General features: G+C 35.6%; 2 protein-coding genes and 1 long non-coding RNA gene across 4 annotated transcripts; 1 reads left to right on the top strand and 2 right to left on the bottom strand.

Annotated features, from left to right (window-relative positions):
- Window positions 1–553: 553 nt before the first annotated feature.
- On the bottom strand, window positions 554–9,424 carry LOC114271567 (nodulation receptor kinase). Its single transcript, XM_028213177.2, has 15 exons — window positions 9,044–9,424; window positions 8,147–8,657; window positions 7,067–7,539; window positions 6,805–6,955; window positions 6,533–6,604; window positions 6,368–6,436; window positions 5,471–5,542; window positions 5,248–5,319; window positions 4,958–5,139; window positions 4,618–4,844; window positions 4,066–4,192; window positions 3,901–3,969; window positions 1,736–1,925; window positions 1,382–1,514; window positions 554–1,056 (listed from the first exon to the last, which is right to left on the bottom strand). The coding sequence occupies exons 1-15, from the start codon at window positions 9,135–9,137 to the stop codon at window positions 721–723; spliced, it is 2,778 nt and encodes a 925-aa protein (XP_028068978.2). The 5' UTR covers window positions 9,138–9,424; the 3' UTR covers window positions 554–720.
- Window positions 8,126–19,266, top strand: LOC114271571 (uncharacterized). Of its 2 annotated transcripts, none has more exons than XR_003632364.2 (2): window positions 8,126–8,262; window positions 9,810–10,026. It is a non-coding gene; the product is annotated as an uncharacterized LOC114271571 (long non-coding RNA). The 2 variants fall into 2 exon arrangements; XR_014328263.1 differs by lacking the exon at window positions 9,810–10,026 and adding an exon at window positions 18,777–19,266 and having other exon boundaries at window positions 8,127–8,262.
- On the bottom strand, window positions 13,012–17,096 carry LOC114271566 (ABC transporter G family member STR2). Its single transcript, XM_028213175.2, has 3 exons — window positions 16,305–17,096; window positions 14,400–15,151; window positions 13,012–14,270 (listed from the first exon to the last, which is right to left on the bottom strand). The coding sequence occupies exons 1-3, from the start codon at window positions 16,791–16,793 to the stop codon at window positions 13,283–13,285; spliced, it is 2,229 nt and encodes a 742-aa protein (XP_028068976.2). The 5' UTR covers window positions 16,794–17,096; the 3' UTR covers window positions 13,012–13,282.
- Window positions 19,267–19,889: the final 623 nt, after the last annotated feature.

Raw genomic sequence — 19,889 nt, 5'->3', positions numbered from 1 at the left:
GAGGGAAAGTTGTCCAGAAATGTATGGCTGAATTCAATGTCCACACTAGTTCTCTGTACAAAGGAGTGATTTGATTTGAGTTAAAGGTGCAAAAAGACAAGGGACAGGTTAAAAAGAACAGCTGTTGAGCTTGTGGGTTTTGTGAAGCTTCTAAATAGAGGTAGCTTTTAGAGATGTATATATTTTGAAAAAATTATATGGAAGAGCTTTCAGTTCTTTCAAATAAAAGAGCAAGGATCAATATGGGCTTGCTTCTGTGACCTTTTGCAAGGGTGCATATCAAAAATATTATTTGAGTAGGCAAAATCTTATGTTCTTTCCGCAGAATATATTCCATTGGAATTAAGCTATTATATTTGCACCATCTTTGCTCAAGAACTTCCTGCTTATATATCAGCTTAACTGGATGTTCTGATTGATGTTGCCTATGTATTTCTTACTTCCTGTGAGACCTGTGGTTGGGTGAGTGCAAGTGATGAGGCCCCAAATTTCAGTTACCTCTCCTAGTCTGTATACTAATGAGAAGAAAATTATGCAATACAGTGCCTAAATGTTTCTAGTAAGAATGCTCTAGTTGAAAAATTGTATGGGCATGAAGTTGCATTAGTATCTTATGGAGAGCATTGACGGATCAACCTCATTATCTATCGTCATTGATCATGTAATGCTACTAAACCGATCATCACTTGTGATTCATAGATACATCATTAACCCAAACCATTATCTTGGTTGTGGAGGTGCGGGTTGCGAAAGGATAGAGGATGTTTCTGTTTCTGTTGGAGTAGGTGGAAGGACTATCATCCTCTCTATGGAAAAGCGATTAGATCCTCCAAAGCTGTCTATGGACTTCATATATTCAGATGCATTGTTCTCTATGATCAAAGCATCCTCCAGCTCCCGGACAATGTCAACCATACACGGTCGATAAGCAGAGAAGGGCTCAATACATGCTAGTGCCACCTCTACCACTCTCCATAGGGCCTCTGCATGGTACCCTCCCTTTATGCTAGGATCCACGATTCCATCAATTTTTGAGTTCGTTATAAATGGTTTAGCCTGTATGAAAAAGGTACTTCTTTACTAGTGATGTTCCTATGAATAAGTTGATAACTTAGAAAACAATTATATATATTGAGAAAACAACAAAATAAAACAGGTTAGGCTAAGCTTGTGTTGAATGTTGATTTTGGTGCTGACCAAGCCTTTAGTTATTGGCCACTAAGCAGATGAAGAAGTTATGTGGTGATTATTTAAGAGTGCGAAAATTCTGAATTGAGGTGTGATAATTGTGTGCAGGAGAGGTCTATAGACGTAACTTATATAAGAGAAATATTTTGAGTGGCAACGTTATGAAAGGTAAGAACATAAAATTATTCCATACCCATTCAACCAAGCTCCACTCGTTGCGTGGCCTGTGGATGTTGAGAGGCTCTCTACCACTTATTATTTCAAGTAGAACAACACCAAAACTGAAGACGTCACTTTTTGCAGACAAATGCTGGGTGGAATAGTACCTGAACAATATAGATTAGGATATGATGAAATAATTGACTTGTTACGAAAGGAGCCTTTTGGAAAATGATCTGCTAAGCGTGTAAGAAATCCTCCATGCTCGTTTTAGTGAAAAGATTACAAGAATTTTGATCATGGATCATATGCAAGCAAAATAGTCTAAGAGTTGGGCATGGTATGGAAGTCCAAATCATGTATATTCTTGAAAAACATCCATACTTACTCTGGATCCAAGTATCCAGCTGTCCCCCTTACTTCTAGAGAAGCACCACTATCACCTTCTTGAGGAGCATATTTTGAAAAACCAAAATCTGCCACCTTGGCGCACATGCTATGATCGAGGAGTATGTTACTCGATTTTACATCCCTATGTATGACACAGCGCCCAGCAAATGAGTGAAGATACATCAAACCTGAAAAATGAAAATACTTAGAAAAATAAAAGAAAATAAAATTCAATTTCTGTGGAATTCTCCAAACAATTATCAGATGAGATAAACAAGCAAGGCAGTTTTGATGAACAGGAGTGTTGATTTAACAAAACACTAGGTCAGGCTCTCACTTGTTAGACCAGGATTGAACACTGCATGGTTTGCGATCAAATTCTACAATAGTTTTGTTCAGATGCATGTCAGTGCTATACCTCCTCCCTATGTTCATTTTCTAAATGTTCATGGGCTTTCTCATATGATGTTATATCAGATGCTTCACACTTGAGTAGCCCTCGATTTTCTTTCTCTGCTCTTTTTCCTAACTTGTTCGCTTTCATCACAACAGAAATTTATCTGCCATCATGGTATAACTATTACACGATCTTAGGTAGAACTCAATTCCAAAAGCTAGTTATTGAGGTGATGGTACCCTCATGCTTATATACTTGGTCTCGTTTGGGAACATGTTATTTTAGTAACTTTTTGGCTTTTTGACTAAAATATGAGGTAAAAAAAACTAGTATGTTTGGGGTGACTTTTTGGCTTTTTACGAAAAGATGTGCATAAAGTAGAGAGAAAATGGAATCTTTGACTTTTTGGTATAGCTTATAGACTTTTTGGCTTTTTTAGTAACTTTTTGACTTTTTGGCTAAAATATTAACTTGCCAAACGAGGCCTAACTTTAGTAGCCAGGTTCACTTCACAATAACCACTGCCAGTACTTACCGACACCATCAAGAGGCATCAACCATTCCTAGAAAACACTGGTATCGTCAACACACAATCAGTGACACCTATAATTCAGAGATTCTATGATCTGTTATTCTAATCCAAGATCATACCTTAGTGTACTCACTGGACTAATGCCATAAAAACCCCGCCCCCTTCTTTTCCAAGGGCTTCCCACATTTTTCTGTGGGAATTAGGTCATGTCAAAGAAAACATTTGTGTCTACTACAGCTGATTAGGACGTCGAACCAAAACAGCCGGCAGGGTCCAACCATAGTGGGACTATTATTCCAGTCGTGCCAATGTCAATCAATAGGCCGAAAACTTGACAGGGCTCGATTCGCTTTAAGGTTTATATAATCTGTCTAATCATAGCTATGTACTAGGGGTCACAGATTTGTGCACTTACCACACTTGTGAGCTTCCTTGATGCTTTTTCTTTAATAATATTTGTCTCTTATTTATCACCAAAAAAAAAAAAAAAAAAATGCCTGTCATACATGAGTTTCTCTAGAATTGATAGTATCTTTGAAGTTGGTAAAATTTGGTCAAGGCTACAAAAATACGCAAATGGGTAGATATGCTAGTTTCTATGATATTATCAAATTAAATTGCCTTTACAATATATCTACATCATGTCATAGTGGGTTCACATAAAATTTCTTTTTATCTTTTGGTAAGCCACATAGAAGTTATTATGTTTCCCTTTTTTTTCTTTTTAATAGCACTTTGCATGGAAGCATTTGACCAGGTGATTGTTACATTTTAGCAGTTTTTTTTAGTAATTTTTCTATTTAACCCTGTTTCTCTGAAAGATTCATTTCTTGTGTATCTATAAATTCTTGTGACTTTATGAATCATACTAGATTTTAAATCTTGTTAGTTTCAAGTTGCATTGTGTCATAATCTTGGTACTTGATATTCAGTTCTCCATGCTTGAAATGTTACTGACATTTTTTCATTAGCATTGAAATGTTTCAATGCTAAGTGCATGCCAAATAACGCCATATTCGAAGTCAAATTAAGATGCAGAATTGCACTATGGTCATCTTGAAATACAATCCAGTAATGAATCTTTTTTTTAATTTTTATTTTATTTAAATTATTTATTTTAAGGACATGTACTAGGTTAACAATACACTATGACTTTATCTGCCCATTTATTATTACTTTATGATAGAGTACACATAGCAAAATCTATGAATGCAATGGATTCCTTGTTACTTGCCTTGAGCAGCACCAAGAGCAATGGAAAGTCTGGTTGGCCAGTCTAGAGTTTTTCGTTTTGCTGCTTCCCCTGTTAAATATTGAATAATAGGTAAATATGAAGGATACTAAATAAACGTTACGAAAGTTGTACTAAAAGAGCTTCAGGTTTAGAAGAGTAAGTAACCATAGAGCCGATCTTGTAGGGAGCCATTGGACATGAAAGGATAAACAAGAATTTGTTGGTCATTTTCACAACAGTACCCCAGGAGTGGGACCAGATTTTCATGCCGAATAGCTGACAAAAGGTTGAGCTGTATAATGAATTGATAACAACTGTCAGTTGTCTTACGTGTGAATAGAGAAAAGTCGTAAACATGTATTTGTTTAACTAATTGTAATAATATAAATAGATTAAACCACTGATAAGAAAAATTACAAAAAATACATGGTTAGTATTCTGATTTGAAATAGCCAATATCTCTAAGATGGAATAGTGAATAACAAAAAACTTATTGCTTAATTTATTGCCAGAATGTTTAAAATATAAATGGACAGGAAACTTATTATGGAACAGAAAAAAATATCTAATGAAACTTGATGGTTCCATGGGCCATGTTGAAAATGTCTTTATAGAATTCTTTAGGGTAAATGTTAACTTGGTGAGGGTAAATATGAACACACAACAGTAAGTGATTTCAGAATCTGGGTATAAAGATACAACAATATAGTACTTTACCTCATTATTGAATTCACGAGTTCCCTGAGTTGAAGTGGCTGAACGGACCTTCACTGCCACTTCCTGACCATCAGTTAGAGTACCACGATAAACGGATCCAAAACCTCCTTCACCTATCCTAGTTTTGTACTTTTGGGTGGCAGTTTCTATACACTCCAGAGTAAAATTTTGTATAAAAATTGATTTCACATCAATTTCATCCATGCTGGGGATAGAAAATACTAAACCTGCAATTTAGGAGACTTTCGTTGATAGACCATATACATCATCAAGCACATTGAGACTATAAGTATAATTAGGAGATCCTGGAGGGAAGGAGAGACTTGTGCTGTGCACTTACCCTTTGCCATTGGGTGTCCTTTGCTGCCCCATTTTCCCATAGCCATCAATTTTTGTTTGTGAAAACAAACAAGGAAAATTGCAACTGCAACAGTTACGAATGACAAAGATCCACCTGCAACTGTGCCTATGACTATTCGCTGTGCTGTATGTGAGGATTCTTGACTGCTACACACTCCTTCGCTAAAAAATGGAGATTTGAAAGGAAAAAAAAAATGAAGAAAATAAGATTTTCTCTTTTTATTATGGATATGTCCATTGCTCTTGCATTTGGAGGCATAAGTTTCATACTCTGTTTTAAGTTTTGAACTGTTGAGGTTGGCGGGAGTCTCTTCACTGAAATGAGGATTGCATCCAAAATACCTGAGGAAGCACATAAATACTGAATTAGGTACACTGGTGACTGAGGGAAGACTTTCTTTTGCCCCCTTTTTTTTTTTTCCCGAACAAGGCTCCTGTGTAGGATCTTGATAGTTTATTTATAATGCCAAAACAAATTAATCATTGAACTTACAATGTTTTCAAATATGGAAGTGAGGTAAGGGATTCTGGAATCTTTCCCATAAGATCATTGTGGCTTAGATCCCTGATACAAAAAGCAACCACCAAAACACGAAATGTTATCTTATGTACACTGCTGAAATCATGAATCTCCCAATGAATAGTGGGTAGAATATGATGCAGGAAAAGAATAGTACTCGCAAGTGTTGATTATTTATGGTTTTTAGTTACTCAGGTTTTCAGAGCATTGCATACATTGATGAACTGACATTGCAGAGATCTTTGAGTGTGCAATGTTGAATTAGGCAACCCTTCAGCAATATTAAGCGAAGGATTTGGCAGTATGTCTATATAAATCATAAAGATTTAAACAATCTAAGTGAAAGGGAAATAGATATCCAAATGTAATAATGAATCCTCAGATTATAAAGGTTTGGTTGGAGCGAGATGCAAGAATCTTTGAGGACAAGATCGAGGATTTTAATGTCTTATGGGATAGAGTTTGTTACTGGTCATTTTTTTGGGCTTCAGTTTGGTTTCCTTTAAGTTACCACCTTTTTTGGATTTCTAGGGATTGGAGGGGTGTGTGACATGTTTCTTTAGACATTGTTTACTTTTCTTTTTTCCTTTCCGGAGAACTTCTTGTCCTCCGGTTCTCTTGTAATCCTTTTCTTTATTAATATTAGTCTATTTTGTCTAGGCTAAAACTTAGTTCACCTTTCACTTAAGAAACAGAATGGACTTGTTATGTTCTGAGTTTTTGACACAGTAGAAACTGATTGTAGTTTACGTAATATCTTTTTAAGATCCTCAAAATTTTGCAACAAATATAAAATTGACAATGGCTCAAGGAATTCAATGGCTTAACTAATTATGAACTGCTCAAACTGGAGTTAGAGAGAGAGATTACACTGAGGTCAACACGGAAGAAGCTGGGAATGCAGGGATGGCGTCAATAAAGTCATTGTTGCTTATATTCCTGCATTCCACTACTAATTAATAAAGCTACAAAGAGTTCCAACAACATAGACAACATAATCACATCGACAACAATCAGTAGTGTTGTGAATCATACAATTCCTTTAGGTGGGTCAGCTCAGTAATACTGGAAGGAAGTGGTCCTTGGAGTTTACTGAAAGAAAGATACCTGAAAAAGTTTGGAAATGAAGAAACAATACAGTTATAAAGAAACTATATATTTCAGTCATATAGAATGTATGAACTATAACATTTGTTATATCATTTAGAAATGGAGTTAATTCAAGGACAAGGGTGGGGGGAGAATAATAATTCGCATTTCATATAAAATCAGTTGCCAGAAATTAAGAAAGGCAAAATATGACTTACAGTTTAGTGATGACTAGGAAATTATTGATGTGCTCACAATACAGGCCTTGCCAGGGAAGAGGGAGACATGGATCTCCGGACCAAGTTTTCAATACCTCATTATCTTGGTTACCCATTAGTAACTCATTCCTAACCTTCTGAATCATATCCACTGTAGAGAGAGAGAGAGAGAGAGAGAGAGAGAGAGTATAAGCTGTTTGGTAGCATCAGGAAAGTAATTAAGTAGAATTAATTCAGTTGTGAGAAATGCATGATCATTTACCATCTGCTTGTGCAGTCTCTTGAACCCATGGGTGCACCTGCAAGATCTCATAAGCATTAATAAGGGGTCCAAATTGGGATCCATTTGAGGCCTTGATCAAGGTCAGATTAAGAAACCCGTTCGCAGTGAAGTTCAAAATGACTGCTTGGTAATTGGAACCCCCAGCCAATATATCAGTCTCCTCTCTTTTCTCATTGTTGGTGAAAATATCGAACACCCTTTGCCCAGCTTGAACAGTGTTGTTAAGCTCAAGAAAGTATAGGTAAAGATCAAAATTGTAGTACCCTGTATCAAGGTCATTGTGCAGGAACTCCAAACGCTCCGGATGGGTTAGAGCTGTTTGTAGCACTTGGATAGGAGGTGCTGTTGTGTTACCATTGGTGATATAGGCAGTGGATGATGATGTCCGATTGGCTGTTTGGTTTTGGTTCAGTTCCTTTCTCCAGATTCGATCATATGGGTCATATGGATACCTGAGATTATGTTAACATGGAAAAAGTTATTCTTTAATGCGTACATGTTTATATGTCTATAATTATTGTGGGTGTAGGTGACCTGTATTACAATAGTCTTTGGGGCTTTGACTATGATTAAGTAAATGACAATTTTGAATTATGTAGTCAAGTCCTTCATTTTTAGGTATCACAAACATTTATGCAGTACTATAATCATGGCTGTAATCTATTTTCCCTAGGGGTAAAGTGTTGAAGAAATACCAACCAGATGATGAACTTTTTTTGTTCTTTGCATTTTCTTATAAAGCGGATAGTTTTGATGTGTGATCATAGGAAAATTTGGGGAATGGCAGAGCTAGTAAGGCAAAATGGAGGAAGACTGGTGGAAGTAATGGTTATGGAGTGAAATAGGTGGGTTACTTAATGAGTAAAAGCGAATTTGTTGTTTTTATGATCAACATTTTTAGACCTATTAAAAGGAATTATTGCAGCAGTTAGTAGGTTTTGAATGGGGCAGATGTTTTTTACTCATGTTTATGGCATTTTATGTTTTGTCTTTCATACACGGTCAAGCTTATGTCTATCTATTTCATTTGCCCTCTAGGTTGTAGATGGAGTACCGTACCTGATCTCCTGTACATCACTCCCAACATCAACTCTATCAATCAATTTCAGAACACTTGAAGGTTCTCGCTTTAGATAATCAGAAACATTCAAAGGTCTCAGTTCAAGCTTCGAAATGTAAGGATCTCCCTTCTCCTTCTCTAAGCAGAAGTTTATCTGTTCATTCGTAGCTCTAAAAACGCCCTCGATTTCCATATCATTTGACGAGTTCACTATACCTATCCGTGTCACACCGATCAAAACATAAAAAGAGCTTTGCACGTCTCCTAAAAGGAATGTTCCCCTTATAAGATAGTCTCGATCCTTCACTGTCGTTAGGTTATAACACCATTTGTCGCCAAACCATGAGCTAAACAATCGAGCTTCGTCATAGCCCGTGTCATTTTGCACTGGCCTGATTATGTTTTGGCAAGTTAATTTATCTGGGTACCAATCATTATCCGTTATCCAATTAATTCTGGTAATTGGATCTGTAAAATTTGAATTGGCACAACACTGTATACTGACGAAACCTGCATAAAATTACATTTAACATTAATGCTAAGAATAGAAGATCATTTTGGGAAATTAAGATTAATTGCTAATCAGAGCAATTAGTCCTACGCTGAATTTGTATCAGAAAACTAAAAACACATCTGATATTCTGTTTTCTAATCATACTTTGACATTGTTCAAAGATCTACCCAATATTTAAACATTATAATGACCAGATGGATCTAGGTGATCTGTACAATTTTGTGTCAATCAACTCAAATAGATCATCGAATTTCTGCTGAATTGTAGGTTTCCCTATTAAATTCCAAATATAGTTGAGATTAGAATTGCTCGAATTAATTATAACTAAACTGATTCAGTTGATAATCTTCAAAGATTTAACCAAAACTGTTTGCATACTAACCTTCTTGGGCAAGAGCTGATTGAATAGAAAAGAAGAGGCAAAGGATGAAACAGTTAACCGGTCTCAATTTCCAGTTATCTGATCCCTCCATCATCGTATTATTCTAAACCAAAGTCGATCCATCTGAGTATCAAACTCATAATCAAACTTAACCCATCAACTTGCACCAACTATTCTGAAACCCATGAACAAGACTCAAACCTGAAAACACTCAACTTGTAACAAGTCTTCTATTTATTGTTTGGAGCAAAAGATTCAACTACCCTTTAGGGACAAAAAAGAATCAAAACAGAGGAAGTCTTGTAGAGGGAAGAGATTGGTAAAACCTTTGTTTGACTTCAAAATGTGGGTAGTACCACAGAAGTATAGAAAACAAAGATTGGAGAGAGCTTGAATTAAGATAATCCAAATTTAATTATTATTTTTTATGTGAGTTAATTATTAAATATAATTGAATATTATCAGTTGTTTTGGTGGTGGTGGTTAAATTTTTATTAAAATAATGTGGCGGAGCAACCCTTCGTCCTCTTCTCTCTTCTTGTCTTTTTCCCTCCTGAATGTAACTTTGTGGAAATGAGGTTGGGATTTGGCCTCTAATTCCAGTATGGTTGGCTACTATTCATATTTCACCGATGAGGGGTTGTCTTATCGGCATGATGCTTGGGTGCAAATCTCACAGTTGCGCGATGAAACTCTCGATTAATCTTGGCTTAGAAAATCTCAATATTTGTTATTGTTGGTTTTAATCGTCCTTATTGTCTTGCAGAGGAGATGTAGATATTGACAGTTGAAAAGGGTGGGATGAGTGTTTATGAAAGATTGGGATATTCATGACTACGTAGGGTAGATAACTCGGTCAATTAACTCGATTTTATAGCATTGTCATGAGTTGGTAGATTTTGTCACAATATCGGTTAAAATGTAATTTAGCAAGATCATACAAGACTGAATTCTAGAAGAAACGTAATATAAACTATATGTCGGGAATATTATGTGGTATTGTCTACGTGATACTTTCAACCAATAAGAAATTGTAATGCACGCTAAATGTTTGTTTGGAGGACTTAACATTGGGATTGGATTAATAATCCTACAAAATGCAAGATTTGATATTTAGCTGAGCAAATTGGTGTTTGGACTAGTAATCTATTTAGACATAGTATTCCTTGTATAGGAGACTATTGAATTCCAAGAAAGGGGTGAGATATAAAATGGAGTAAGTAAATGTTTAGACTTATTAGTTAAATTGTAAAATTGATAGGTTTTGTCAATCCCTCTTTATAAACATAAAACAATTTAAACATGGAATAGGATAAACAATTCAAAATAATTGATAATTCTAGGACTAACCGTTTAAATGCTAGTGTGTTTGGTTTTAGTTTTCTAAATTTAATTTTTTGAAAATAGAGTTTTTTGTTTTTCGTGTTTTTTGTTTTGTTTTTGTTTTTAGTGAATATTTTAAAAATTTTTGTTTTTACTTTTTTCGATGCACCTTACTTAGATGTATCTAAAAAGTAAAATATTTGTGAAAAAATATTTTAAAAAATTAATATATAAACAAAAATATGAAAAATATACTGAATTTTTGTATTTTTTTATTTTTAGTATTTAATGAATTTTTAAAAGATTTTTTCACGAAAATTATACTTTTTAAGTGTATTTATGTTAGGTGTGTCTAAAAATTTTAAAAAAAATTGTTTAAAATATTAAAAAAATTCAGTAAAAATAAGAACTTACGAAAAATAAGAAAGTAGAATTTTTTGAAAAGTGTTTTTAAAAAATTAGAAATAAACATGACAAATTTCATTTAATCTAGTTCGTCCAAACAAACACGACATGAGTTATTATTTGTCTCCTAGCTAGTTAATAAAGGTGACATGTTACATTACATGATTGATTTGGAGCATCACATAGACAATAGTCATGTTGGGCTATGAGATTATTGAATAATTACACCTCAAGTTTCATCTTTTGACTTGTTTGAAGTTCCGTAATGTGATTATTAAAGCATTATTGATAAAAATAAGAATTAAAAAATAAAAAAATAAAAATAAAAAAGAAGAAAGAAAACACTTGAACAAATTTGTACAATCGCTGTATATTGTTGCCTGGTTAATTAATCTGGTAACTAATTAGAGATTGTTTGGGAGTTGCGTCCAATCAAAGGCAGCTAGAAAGCCAATGATTGGGCTATATATATTGCTTTAACAATTTAACCAAAAAAAAAAAAAAAAAAGAGTTGGTAAAATATATTTAAACAGACTCGGAAGGAATAAGTATAAGATGCTTTTGCTGGAACGGCTGATTACTATCTATATATATATTATTATAATTTTTTAATTTAATATCTTATTCATTAGGACTTCTACGCCATGCTCATCTTATTTATATATGTGTATATAATTTTTTTTTTTTTTAAAAAAAAAAAAGACGCTTAACTGGCTAGACTCTGCTGGACAAGGAGTACCATCCTACAATATAATTATATGTATTGAGAGAGAGAGAGAGAGAATTTGATGGAGGTGAAGCTTGAATTGCAGCGATTTGATTGCAGCGATTATAACATTGCTTGGATGCTAATGCATCGACGGTCTGATCAAAGCTAGTGTTATGATCTTCCTGCTTTGGAACAGATCATAGGCTCTGTTGCTATTATAGCTAGAAATTAACACACCTTTTGTATTGATAGGAAATATTTTTCAACCAAATATTTTTGGGTAAATTACATTGACACCTTTTGAGGTTTGGTCTAATTACTACTCACTTCTTGATGTTTTAAAAATTATATTCTCACTCCTGTGGTTAATAGTCTCATTTCACAAATCCCCTATTTATATAAAAGGTAATAACTCTTAGTAGAAAAATAGATGAAATTACATTAAAAAAAAAGTAAAGGAAAGGGCAAAAAAAAGAGAAAATAAAGCAAAGCAAAAAAAGAGAGACTGCATGAGTTCAATGTTTTCATTTTGTCTAAATAATTATAATGACAAGGTGTTAGTGTAATTTTTTAAACGTTAAAGGTGATATGTATTAAACTCAAACATAGGGATTGTAAGTGTAATTTACCCAATATTTTTTTAGAAAAATATTAATGCATACTAGTGAGTATTAATGGTGTCCAGATGATGTGGAGGTGGTGGAGTTGGAGGTGTGGTGGCATCAATAAGCTTTTCGTCTGAAAAAAAAAACACTTTCTACCTAAATAAGCTTATTTTTTGTTAATCACAAAAAAAAATTCAGTTGAATTTTTTTTTTTTTTTCGTTGTATCAAGCTGTAGAAAATGCAGAATTTTTTTTTTCTCTCAAACAAACGAAGCGTAAGTTTAATGATATTACCTATTTGACAAGTAATCAAGCTATAAGCATTCTCTTTACTCAAAGGAAAATGTTTTTTTCCCCAAAATTCCCCTCCCGAATAGCCCGAAATGCAGAAGAGAGAGACAGAGAGAGAGAGAGAAGAGAGGGAAAGCGGAGGATCGTCGCCCGCCGTCGCAGCTCGTCGCAGATCGTCGCAGTCCCGCCGTCGCCTCCGCCTCCGCTTCTGCCTCGCAGCCCCCGCCCCCTGTCTCCGCCTCTAGCCCGATTTGTTGGGCCCCTTCCAGTCCTCCTCCTTCTTCTTCCTCCTTCCTCTTCTTCCTTATTTTGATTTTCTTCTTCTGAAGAAAAAAAAAATTCAAAAACGACGTCGTTTTTTGAATTAGGGGGATTCGGGGGACTCAAATTCGAGCTCCCTAGCACGATTCTTACTCAAATCTATGCCCACCTGTTTCAATGTATTCTCAACTGCATGATGTCATAAAATTCTCAAGTAACGATCGTGTAATTGAAAAGACAAAAAGGTTCATCACCCCTCACCTTCGTCCCATGAAGATAGCCAAACATTTCAATCCATCATTTCTATCTACCAAATTCAAGTAACGAAAATCCCTCTTAGTAGGTTTTATTTTTTACAGCCATATATAATCATATGATTGAAAACAGTATATCATCAACGATTTGCAGTTGATTTACAACGAGCTCGCACTTGTAAAATCCTACAACTTTGGTAAATTTACTATTATAATGGTAAGTACTATCAACAGAACAATTCATGCATGTATTAACATGTATAAATTCAAGAAACAAACCATTTTAAAAGAGGCTCATTAGAGCTAAAAAAAAAAAAAGTATGTTCTAACAACAAATTCAGGTTCACTTTTTTTCCTTTTCCAACTCTCTGTTCTCACTCTCTCTCTTTCTCTATGTCCTCTGGTTTTTCGAACCAAATCGCAGAACCAAGTAAAAGAAAACCCTATATAGAACAGCCCAACCCAGCATTATGAAAACCTTTTCCCACTTCTTAGAATCATCCTTGTTGTAAATATGCAGCTGTGACAAGATGACGATCCCCGAGACCTCAGCTCCGAGCGCATTGTTTCCGAAACTCTTATTTGTTTGAAACTCATTCATCAAAAGCCCTTCATATGGGTATGTCATGGTTGAAATCTTGTTCATCCATTTCCAATATGTCGGTATGTCGTGACTGTTCAAAAAGTATCCACAGAACAAGAAAAACAGAGCAGTGAAAGCGATGACCGCCGCATAACCCAAGATGTAGTTTGGAACCACTGAGCTGACAAACACGACGAATGAGTTGGTGGAAAGAAGAGACACATAGAGAACGACGAGGAAGTAGAAGAATGATCCGCGGAGCTTCAAGGCGAACCAAACGATCCCAGCGTAGACACCAGCCTGGAGAAGGAGGAAAGGGAGATAAGTGAGGAGGCCGGCAATGGTGTACGAGGATGCACGATAAGCATTGTGGGAAGTCTCACGGATGAATATAAACCGTTCTTGGATGAATGCGGGGACAGCGTCATTGGAAGAGAAGAAAAAGAGGCAGACGGTGAAGATGAAGAAACTGAGTCGGTTGGTTATGCCTTGCATGTTTCTTTTGGGGTTCATGAACATTGTGGCCATCATGAAGCCCATGACGGTGAGGACCATGAGGCGGGAAAGGAAGAGCTCGGGGGTGCGGTGGATGTTTTTGAAGTTGCGGCGGATGAGGATCCAGATCTCGGTGAAGAATGAGTTACAGAATTTTGGTCCAAGATGGTTGTGTGCAGTGGCCTGAGCAATGTTGTTGGGGGTGAGGTAGTCGTTTTCGTTGACAGTGTAGTCGCTGCTGTGAGGTGTTGGAGTGCCGCCAAGGATCTCGTTGGAGTTGGTGTAGTAGCCGGGTGATGAACTGCACAACGACACTATCAAATTGTTGGTTGTGATTTTGTTATACAATAAACTCAAGAAAAATTTAGGATGTACTGATTTTTATGGAGCTACAATATAGATACAATCTACAATGAATGGGAAGATTTACCTCATTGAGATCTCAGATCTGTGATGATCACTTGACCTCTGCCGAGTCGGCGTGAACCTCAGTGACTGCATAACCCCACTCTGACTAGCCGCACTCCATGACCTCGACGTGTTCCACGGACTCTTTACACTGTGATCAAAATCAGAATCCTGCGCACCCGCCTGCAAGTGCAGCCTCTTCCCCCCAGACATCCCCTTCTCACCACCACCACCATTACCCTCCACCCTATTCCGCCCTCCACGTGGAGCCGGAGATGGTGTTGGCACCACTGTCATCATCGACTCCTCCTCATCCAACCTTGGCGGTTTCAACCCCGTCAGCGCAAACTCTGCCAGCAGCTGAACCCCGTGCTCGGTCTGATCATACTCTTGAATGATATCAATGAGGAACTCTATCGAGTTCTCGCCTTTCGGGACTTTTTTCCCCATTCGGCCAAGGTGGAGAGCCACGTCTTTAGGGGATCCCTGGTACATGAGCATTCCTCGAGCGAGGATAATGAGATGGTCCAGGAGGAGCTGGATTCTGGAGGAAGGTTGGTGGATTGTGAGGATCACGGTGCTGCCAGAGCGAGCAATGTCATGGACTTTTTCGATGACGCTGTGAGCACTGGTGGAGTCGAGCCCAGATGTGGGCTCGTCGAGGAAAAGGAGGGAGGGGCCATGGATGATGTCGATGCCGATTGAGACTCTACGACGCTCGCCGCCAGAGACTCCCCGAGTGCCTTCGTCGCCGATGTAAGTGTTTCTAGTCGACTGCAAAAGAAAATAATACGTGACAATGTCAATTTCAAGCAATATTTTTATTTTAAGAAGAATGACTTGGTAATTCCAATAGAGGATCTTGAAAATCCACGTAGTACGTTAATTCCTAAGATATTTTAGGCTTGGTTTCATCGTTCCAGTCAATTTCAGGGATGCTTCCTAAGTTGTTCTTTTGTTTTTTGTTTCTTGGTTTTTTATGTATTCCGTTCTGGAGAAAAAAAAGAAAAAAAGAAAAAAAAAAGTTTGAACCGTTTCAAAGAGGAACAGAGATTAATCCACTGCCTTACCTGCGACATTCAATTTTTGAATAAATTACACTCACCTCCTCTAAGACTTGAAAAAAATATAATTCAACTTCACGTTTTTGACATAATTACACTAGATTTTAACAATAATAAGTTATTTTTTATCAATAGTTTATGAATCGTATGAGTTAAAAAATAATATTGTCATATATTTTTAAGTAAAATCTATATTTATTTTTGTTCATTTCAATGTTTACTCACTATATGCATTAGTTTAAATCATTTTAATCATACCAAAATGGAGGTTAGTATAACTATATCAAAAGTGTAAAATTAATTGTATTTTTTTCTAAATCTTAAGAAGGTAAGTGTAATTTACCTGAATTATTTTTACCCAATTGGTAAAAAAGGGAATATGGGAAGTGAGCCACCTCATCCACCATGTCAACCTTTATGGGTTTGGTTGATTTAGTCATTGAAGGCATACAGTTCAATTCGAGGTCTAAAGGTCGGATGATGATTATCGAGTTATCTCGAGTGAACTTGAGATCTAAGCTTATATATATATATATATATAATTCTACATACATTTTCATATAATTACTTGTGACCTAAGTATTATCATAAATTTTGCTACACAATATGTGGTGATTTTTCATTTCTATAATTTGTAATATAAAGTCAAACCATGATTCCAATCCAATCCAATCCAAATTCGATTTTGAAGAACCATCAGTTTAGTTCAGAGTCTACAATCTTTGAACTAACAACCTCAAATTCTAAATTAGCTCTAACCTGAGTTTACCTAAACGGAAAGCTAGAAGTCATTCAAATGCAGTACACATTAAAATGAGTAACACAAGTGAAATAAAGAGTAGAATTAGTTGATCATGAATTACCGATAAGCCAAGCTGCTCGATGAGCTTCTCAACCCGCAGCTGCTTCTCCTCCCTTGATATCAGCCCCAACCTAAAATCCGCAGCAAACATAAACGTCTCATAAACCGTAAGCATTGGAAACAATCGATCATCCTGCATAATATACGCCGAAGTCCTTTTAATCAAGCTTGGGCTCATATCCACTCCATCTAAAGCCACCTTCCCTTTCAAACTCCCACTTGCAATCCTCCCGGCCAGACCATCCAAAAGTGTCGACTTCCCAGCCCCACTTGGCCCCATCACCGCCGTGATAGACCCTTTTGGCGCATACCCGGTAATCCTATGCAACAAATCCACTTCTTGCTTCACCAAATTCCCTCCAACATCCTTCTTCTTTAGCACAGTGTAAGTCAAGCCAGTGAATTCAAGTCCTCCAGTGAAATTCATTGGCTTCACCACATTGATCACCGCATCGCTGCCGCGGCCCCGGTGGCCATTCACATGACCCATTTGTGTCAATTTATCTGTGATGAGAGAGAGAGAGAGAGAGAGAGAGAGGGAGAGAGAGAGAGATTTTATGTAATTTTTTTGTTTGAGGTATCCCAAATGGTGGTGGTGGGTGTGTTGGAGGGGAGTTAAAAGGAGAAGGGGAGGAGTGAGAAAAAGGAGTTTTTGTAACAGCTGGGGGAAGGGGGGATGAGAGAGAGAGAGAGAGAGAGAGGAGGTGGTTCCAAAGTTTGCATATGGCTGTCTTTACATTGAACAATCCGTTTTGAGACGTTTTGATCGAAAATAAGAAAGTGGCTTCTTGTTTTCTTCATCGAATCTTTTCAACTTTTAGTTTTGGTTGCCAATAAGCTTAATGTCAATTTCTTTTCATGTGTTTTTCTCGTCCATGCAAATCATACAACCTTTCGGGTGTTAAACATATACACCCATGTTACACATTTTTATAGTAATATTATATATATATTTTTTATAGAGTTATGACAATTTATAATTGGAAAGTAAAGTTATACATTTTGTGACAATGATATATATATATTTTTTACTGAAATGTATTTTAACTATAAAATGTGTAATATTATCATAAAATACGTACCATTATTATTCGTAACTTTATTTATGAACAATAATTTGTTAACTCTAACAGAAAAATACATAACCATCAAATTTAACCTTTTTTTCCATCAAATTTAAATTTGATGAGAAAGTGCTCAAAAAATCATCTTTAATCTATTTATCAAATAAAGCATTGGGGATGATTTTTTTTTATCAAATTTGATGAAAAGAGAAATTTGGGATAAGATGAGATTTTTTTAAAAAGATTTTGAAAAAAATTTGATGAAATGGTTGGGCTATTTTATATCAAATCAAACTTTTTACTCAAATTTATAATCAAATTAGATGAAGAGTAGGAGATGATCTAAGAAAGCAAAACATGTAAGAGAAAGATATGAGTGAGATTTTATTTTATTTGTTTGTATTTTAGGGGTAAATTTGGTGTTATAAACATTTTACAATCAATCATTTTTTTTTTTACAAAATCTCATCATTTTTTGTGAAAAATGAAATAACTTTGGTAAGAGATTTTTCTTCATAATCATTTTTCACTTAACTTGTAGACCAAATATGATAAAATGAGATTTTTTTTTTTAAGATCTCTAATATTAAGATTTTATAAGATAAAATATAAATAATATTTTCATAGTAGTTGGGATTGCTCAATATTTTCACAGAGAAAATTCGACTCAGAGAAATTTGTGTCTGACTCAAAGAAATTTCAGCCCGACTCAGAGAAATTTCACCCCTAACACAAAAAAATTTCTCTTCTGATTTCATAAAGAAATTTTGAAATTTCTTTGATATGATCATAGAGAAATTTCATCAAGAAATTTTAGCTAATAAAACAATATCTTGAATCTCTCTTATTGCACAAAGTTGAAGAAAAATGTTTTACTAATTTTTTCTAAAATATTCTTTCCATTATTTGTTGTAGTGCTATGTCGTAAAATTAGATTTTTATTTATGGGTAATTTTTTGTTTTCTTGTGCGGTAATACATTTCAATGCCATAGTTTTGTATTGCTTGATGTATGATTCTGTACTTCCCATTACACTAAGGCCATGTTTGTTTGGGTGGACATGAGCTTGGGATTGGACTAATAATCCAATAAAATTATTAATCCGATATTTGGTTAAACAATTGAAGTACGGACTAATTATTTTAAACTTGACTATTAGTTAAGATAGGATACATAATCCAACGAATTCGTAGACCTAGGACTATTAGTCATGGGAATGCTAATCCAGTCCGCCCAAACAAACATGGTATAATTATATATCATTTGATAACGCCCTAAAGCATTAGGATTGGTTCTTGCTGTATTAAAAAAACGATTGTTTTATTACTTCATTGTTGGCTGTATAATTTGTAAAAGTCAATCACAATTCAACACGTGACATGAGGAGGTCATTTAAGGAGTTAATACAGGTTGCCAACCATAGTCAGACACGTGTCAGCCCATATTGATAATAATGGATCTGCGTAGCATTGGAACAATTGAGGGATATCAAGTGATGTGGCCTAACGGTTACTCACAAAGTTCAAATTTAAAATCAGGAGGGAAGTCCAACTGCAAAGATGGCGTAGTGGGACTGACTGTGAGAGAACATGTTCAGCAATCATGGAAGAACATTTCGACGGTTAGAAGTCCACTTCGACAGTTATCATTGAGAATTATAAATAGCAGAGAAGGCCCTAGAATGAAGTATCCATACTCAGATCAAAAAATCATTTTTATTTACATTGTTTTCCCAGCCAATTTTTACAATTCTTTACATTTTTGTACTTCAAATTCCGGTATTGCACTTCATTCATAAGAGTAGTTTCAAATAACTTGTTGATATAAACCTTTACGGGACTGGGTCAGATCATTGTAAGTTTTTCATTTTATTTAATGAAATTCTGAAATTATTCTTCATTTAATTGTTATTTACTAAATTCTCCTAAACAAGTTATTAGTAAAAGTCTTTTTCATTGAGACTGAGAGAACTAAAACACAATCGTCTAATAATTGGTTGGCAATTAATTTTCTATAAAGATTGATTGATCTTTGCTGGCACGCTTGAAATTACAAAATTAACCTTCGAAAGCCAAAAAGCCAATATATATTTTTGGCATGCCCAGTGGGACTAATTGAAATGGCTAGACATAGGAGACAATGAGAAAATGAACGCTTGGAAGAAGGTATGGAAGGAGAGGTAGAAGTACCTGATCCAGAGGATAATGTAATAACACATCCTATGGAAGCACCTATCTCATCAGAACCTATGGTCGAACAGACTAGTAATTCAGAACATGCACCACATGTTCAAAATATTGGACGAGGCCATGGAATTGGACCATCCACTGTTCCATCTACTCAGCCAATGAATCCATGGAGAGGCCTGATAGATGCCATGTGACAGCAGTTAATGAACACAATGGAAAGATGGGCAATATCCTTTATGGATTAGATAAATTCCCATCAACCAACTAGCACAAGGCATATGGAGGAAAATTCAAATGTTCCTCAGCAAAGATTGGCTAGAGATAAACAGCCTA

Source organism: Camellia sinensis, chromosome 4, assembly GCF_055761805.1.
Source record: "Camellia sinensis isolate YWXY chromosome 4, ASM5576180v1, whole genome shotgun sequence".
Classification (NCBI taxonomy): Eukaryota; Viridiplantae; Streptophyta; class Magnoliopsida; order Ericales; family Theaceae; genus Camellia; species Camellia sinensis.
Note: the sequence above shows the minus strand (reverse complement) of the source record. Positions and strands in the feature narration are given on the sequence as shown.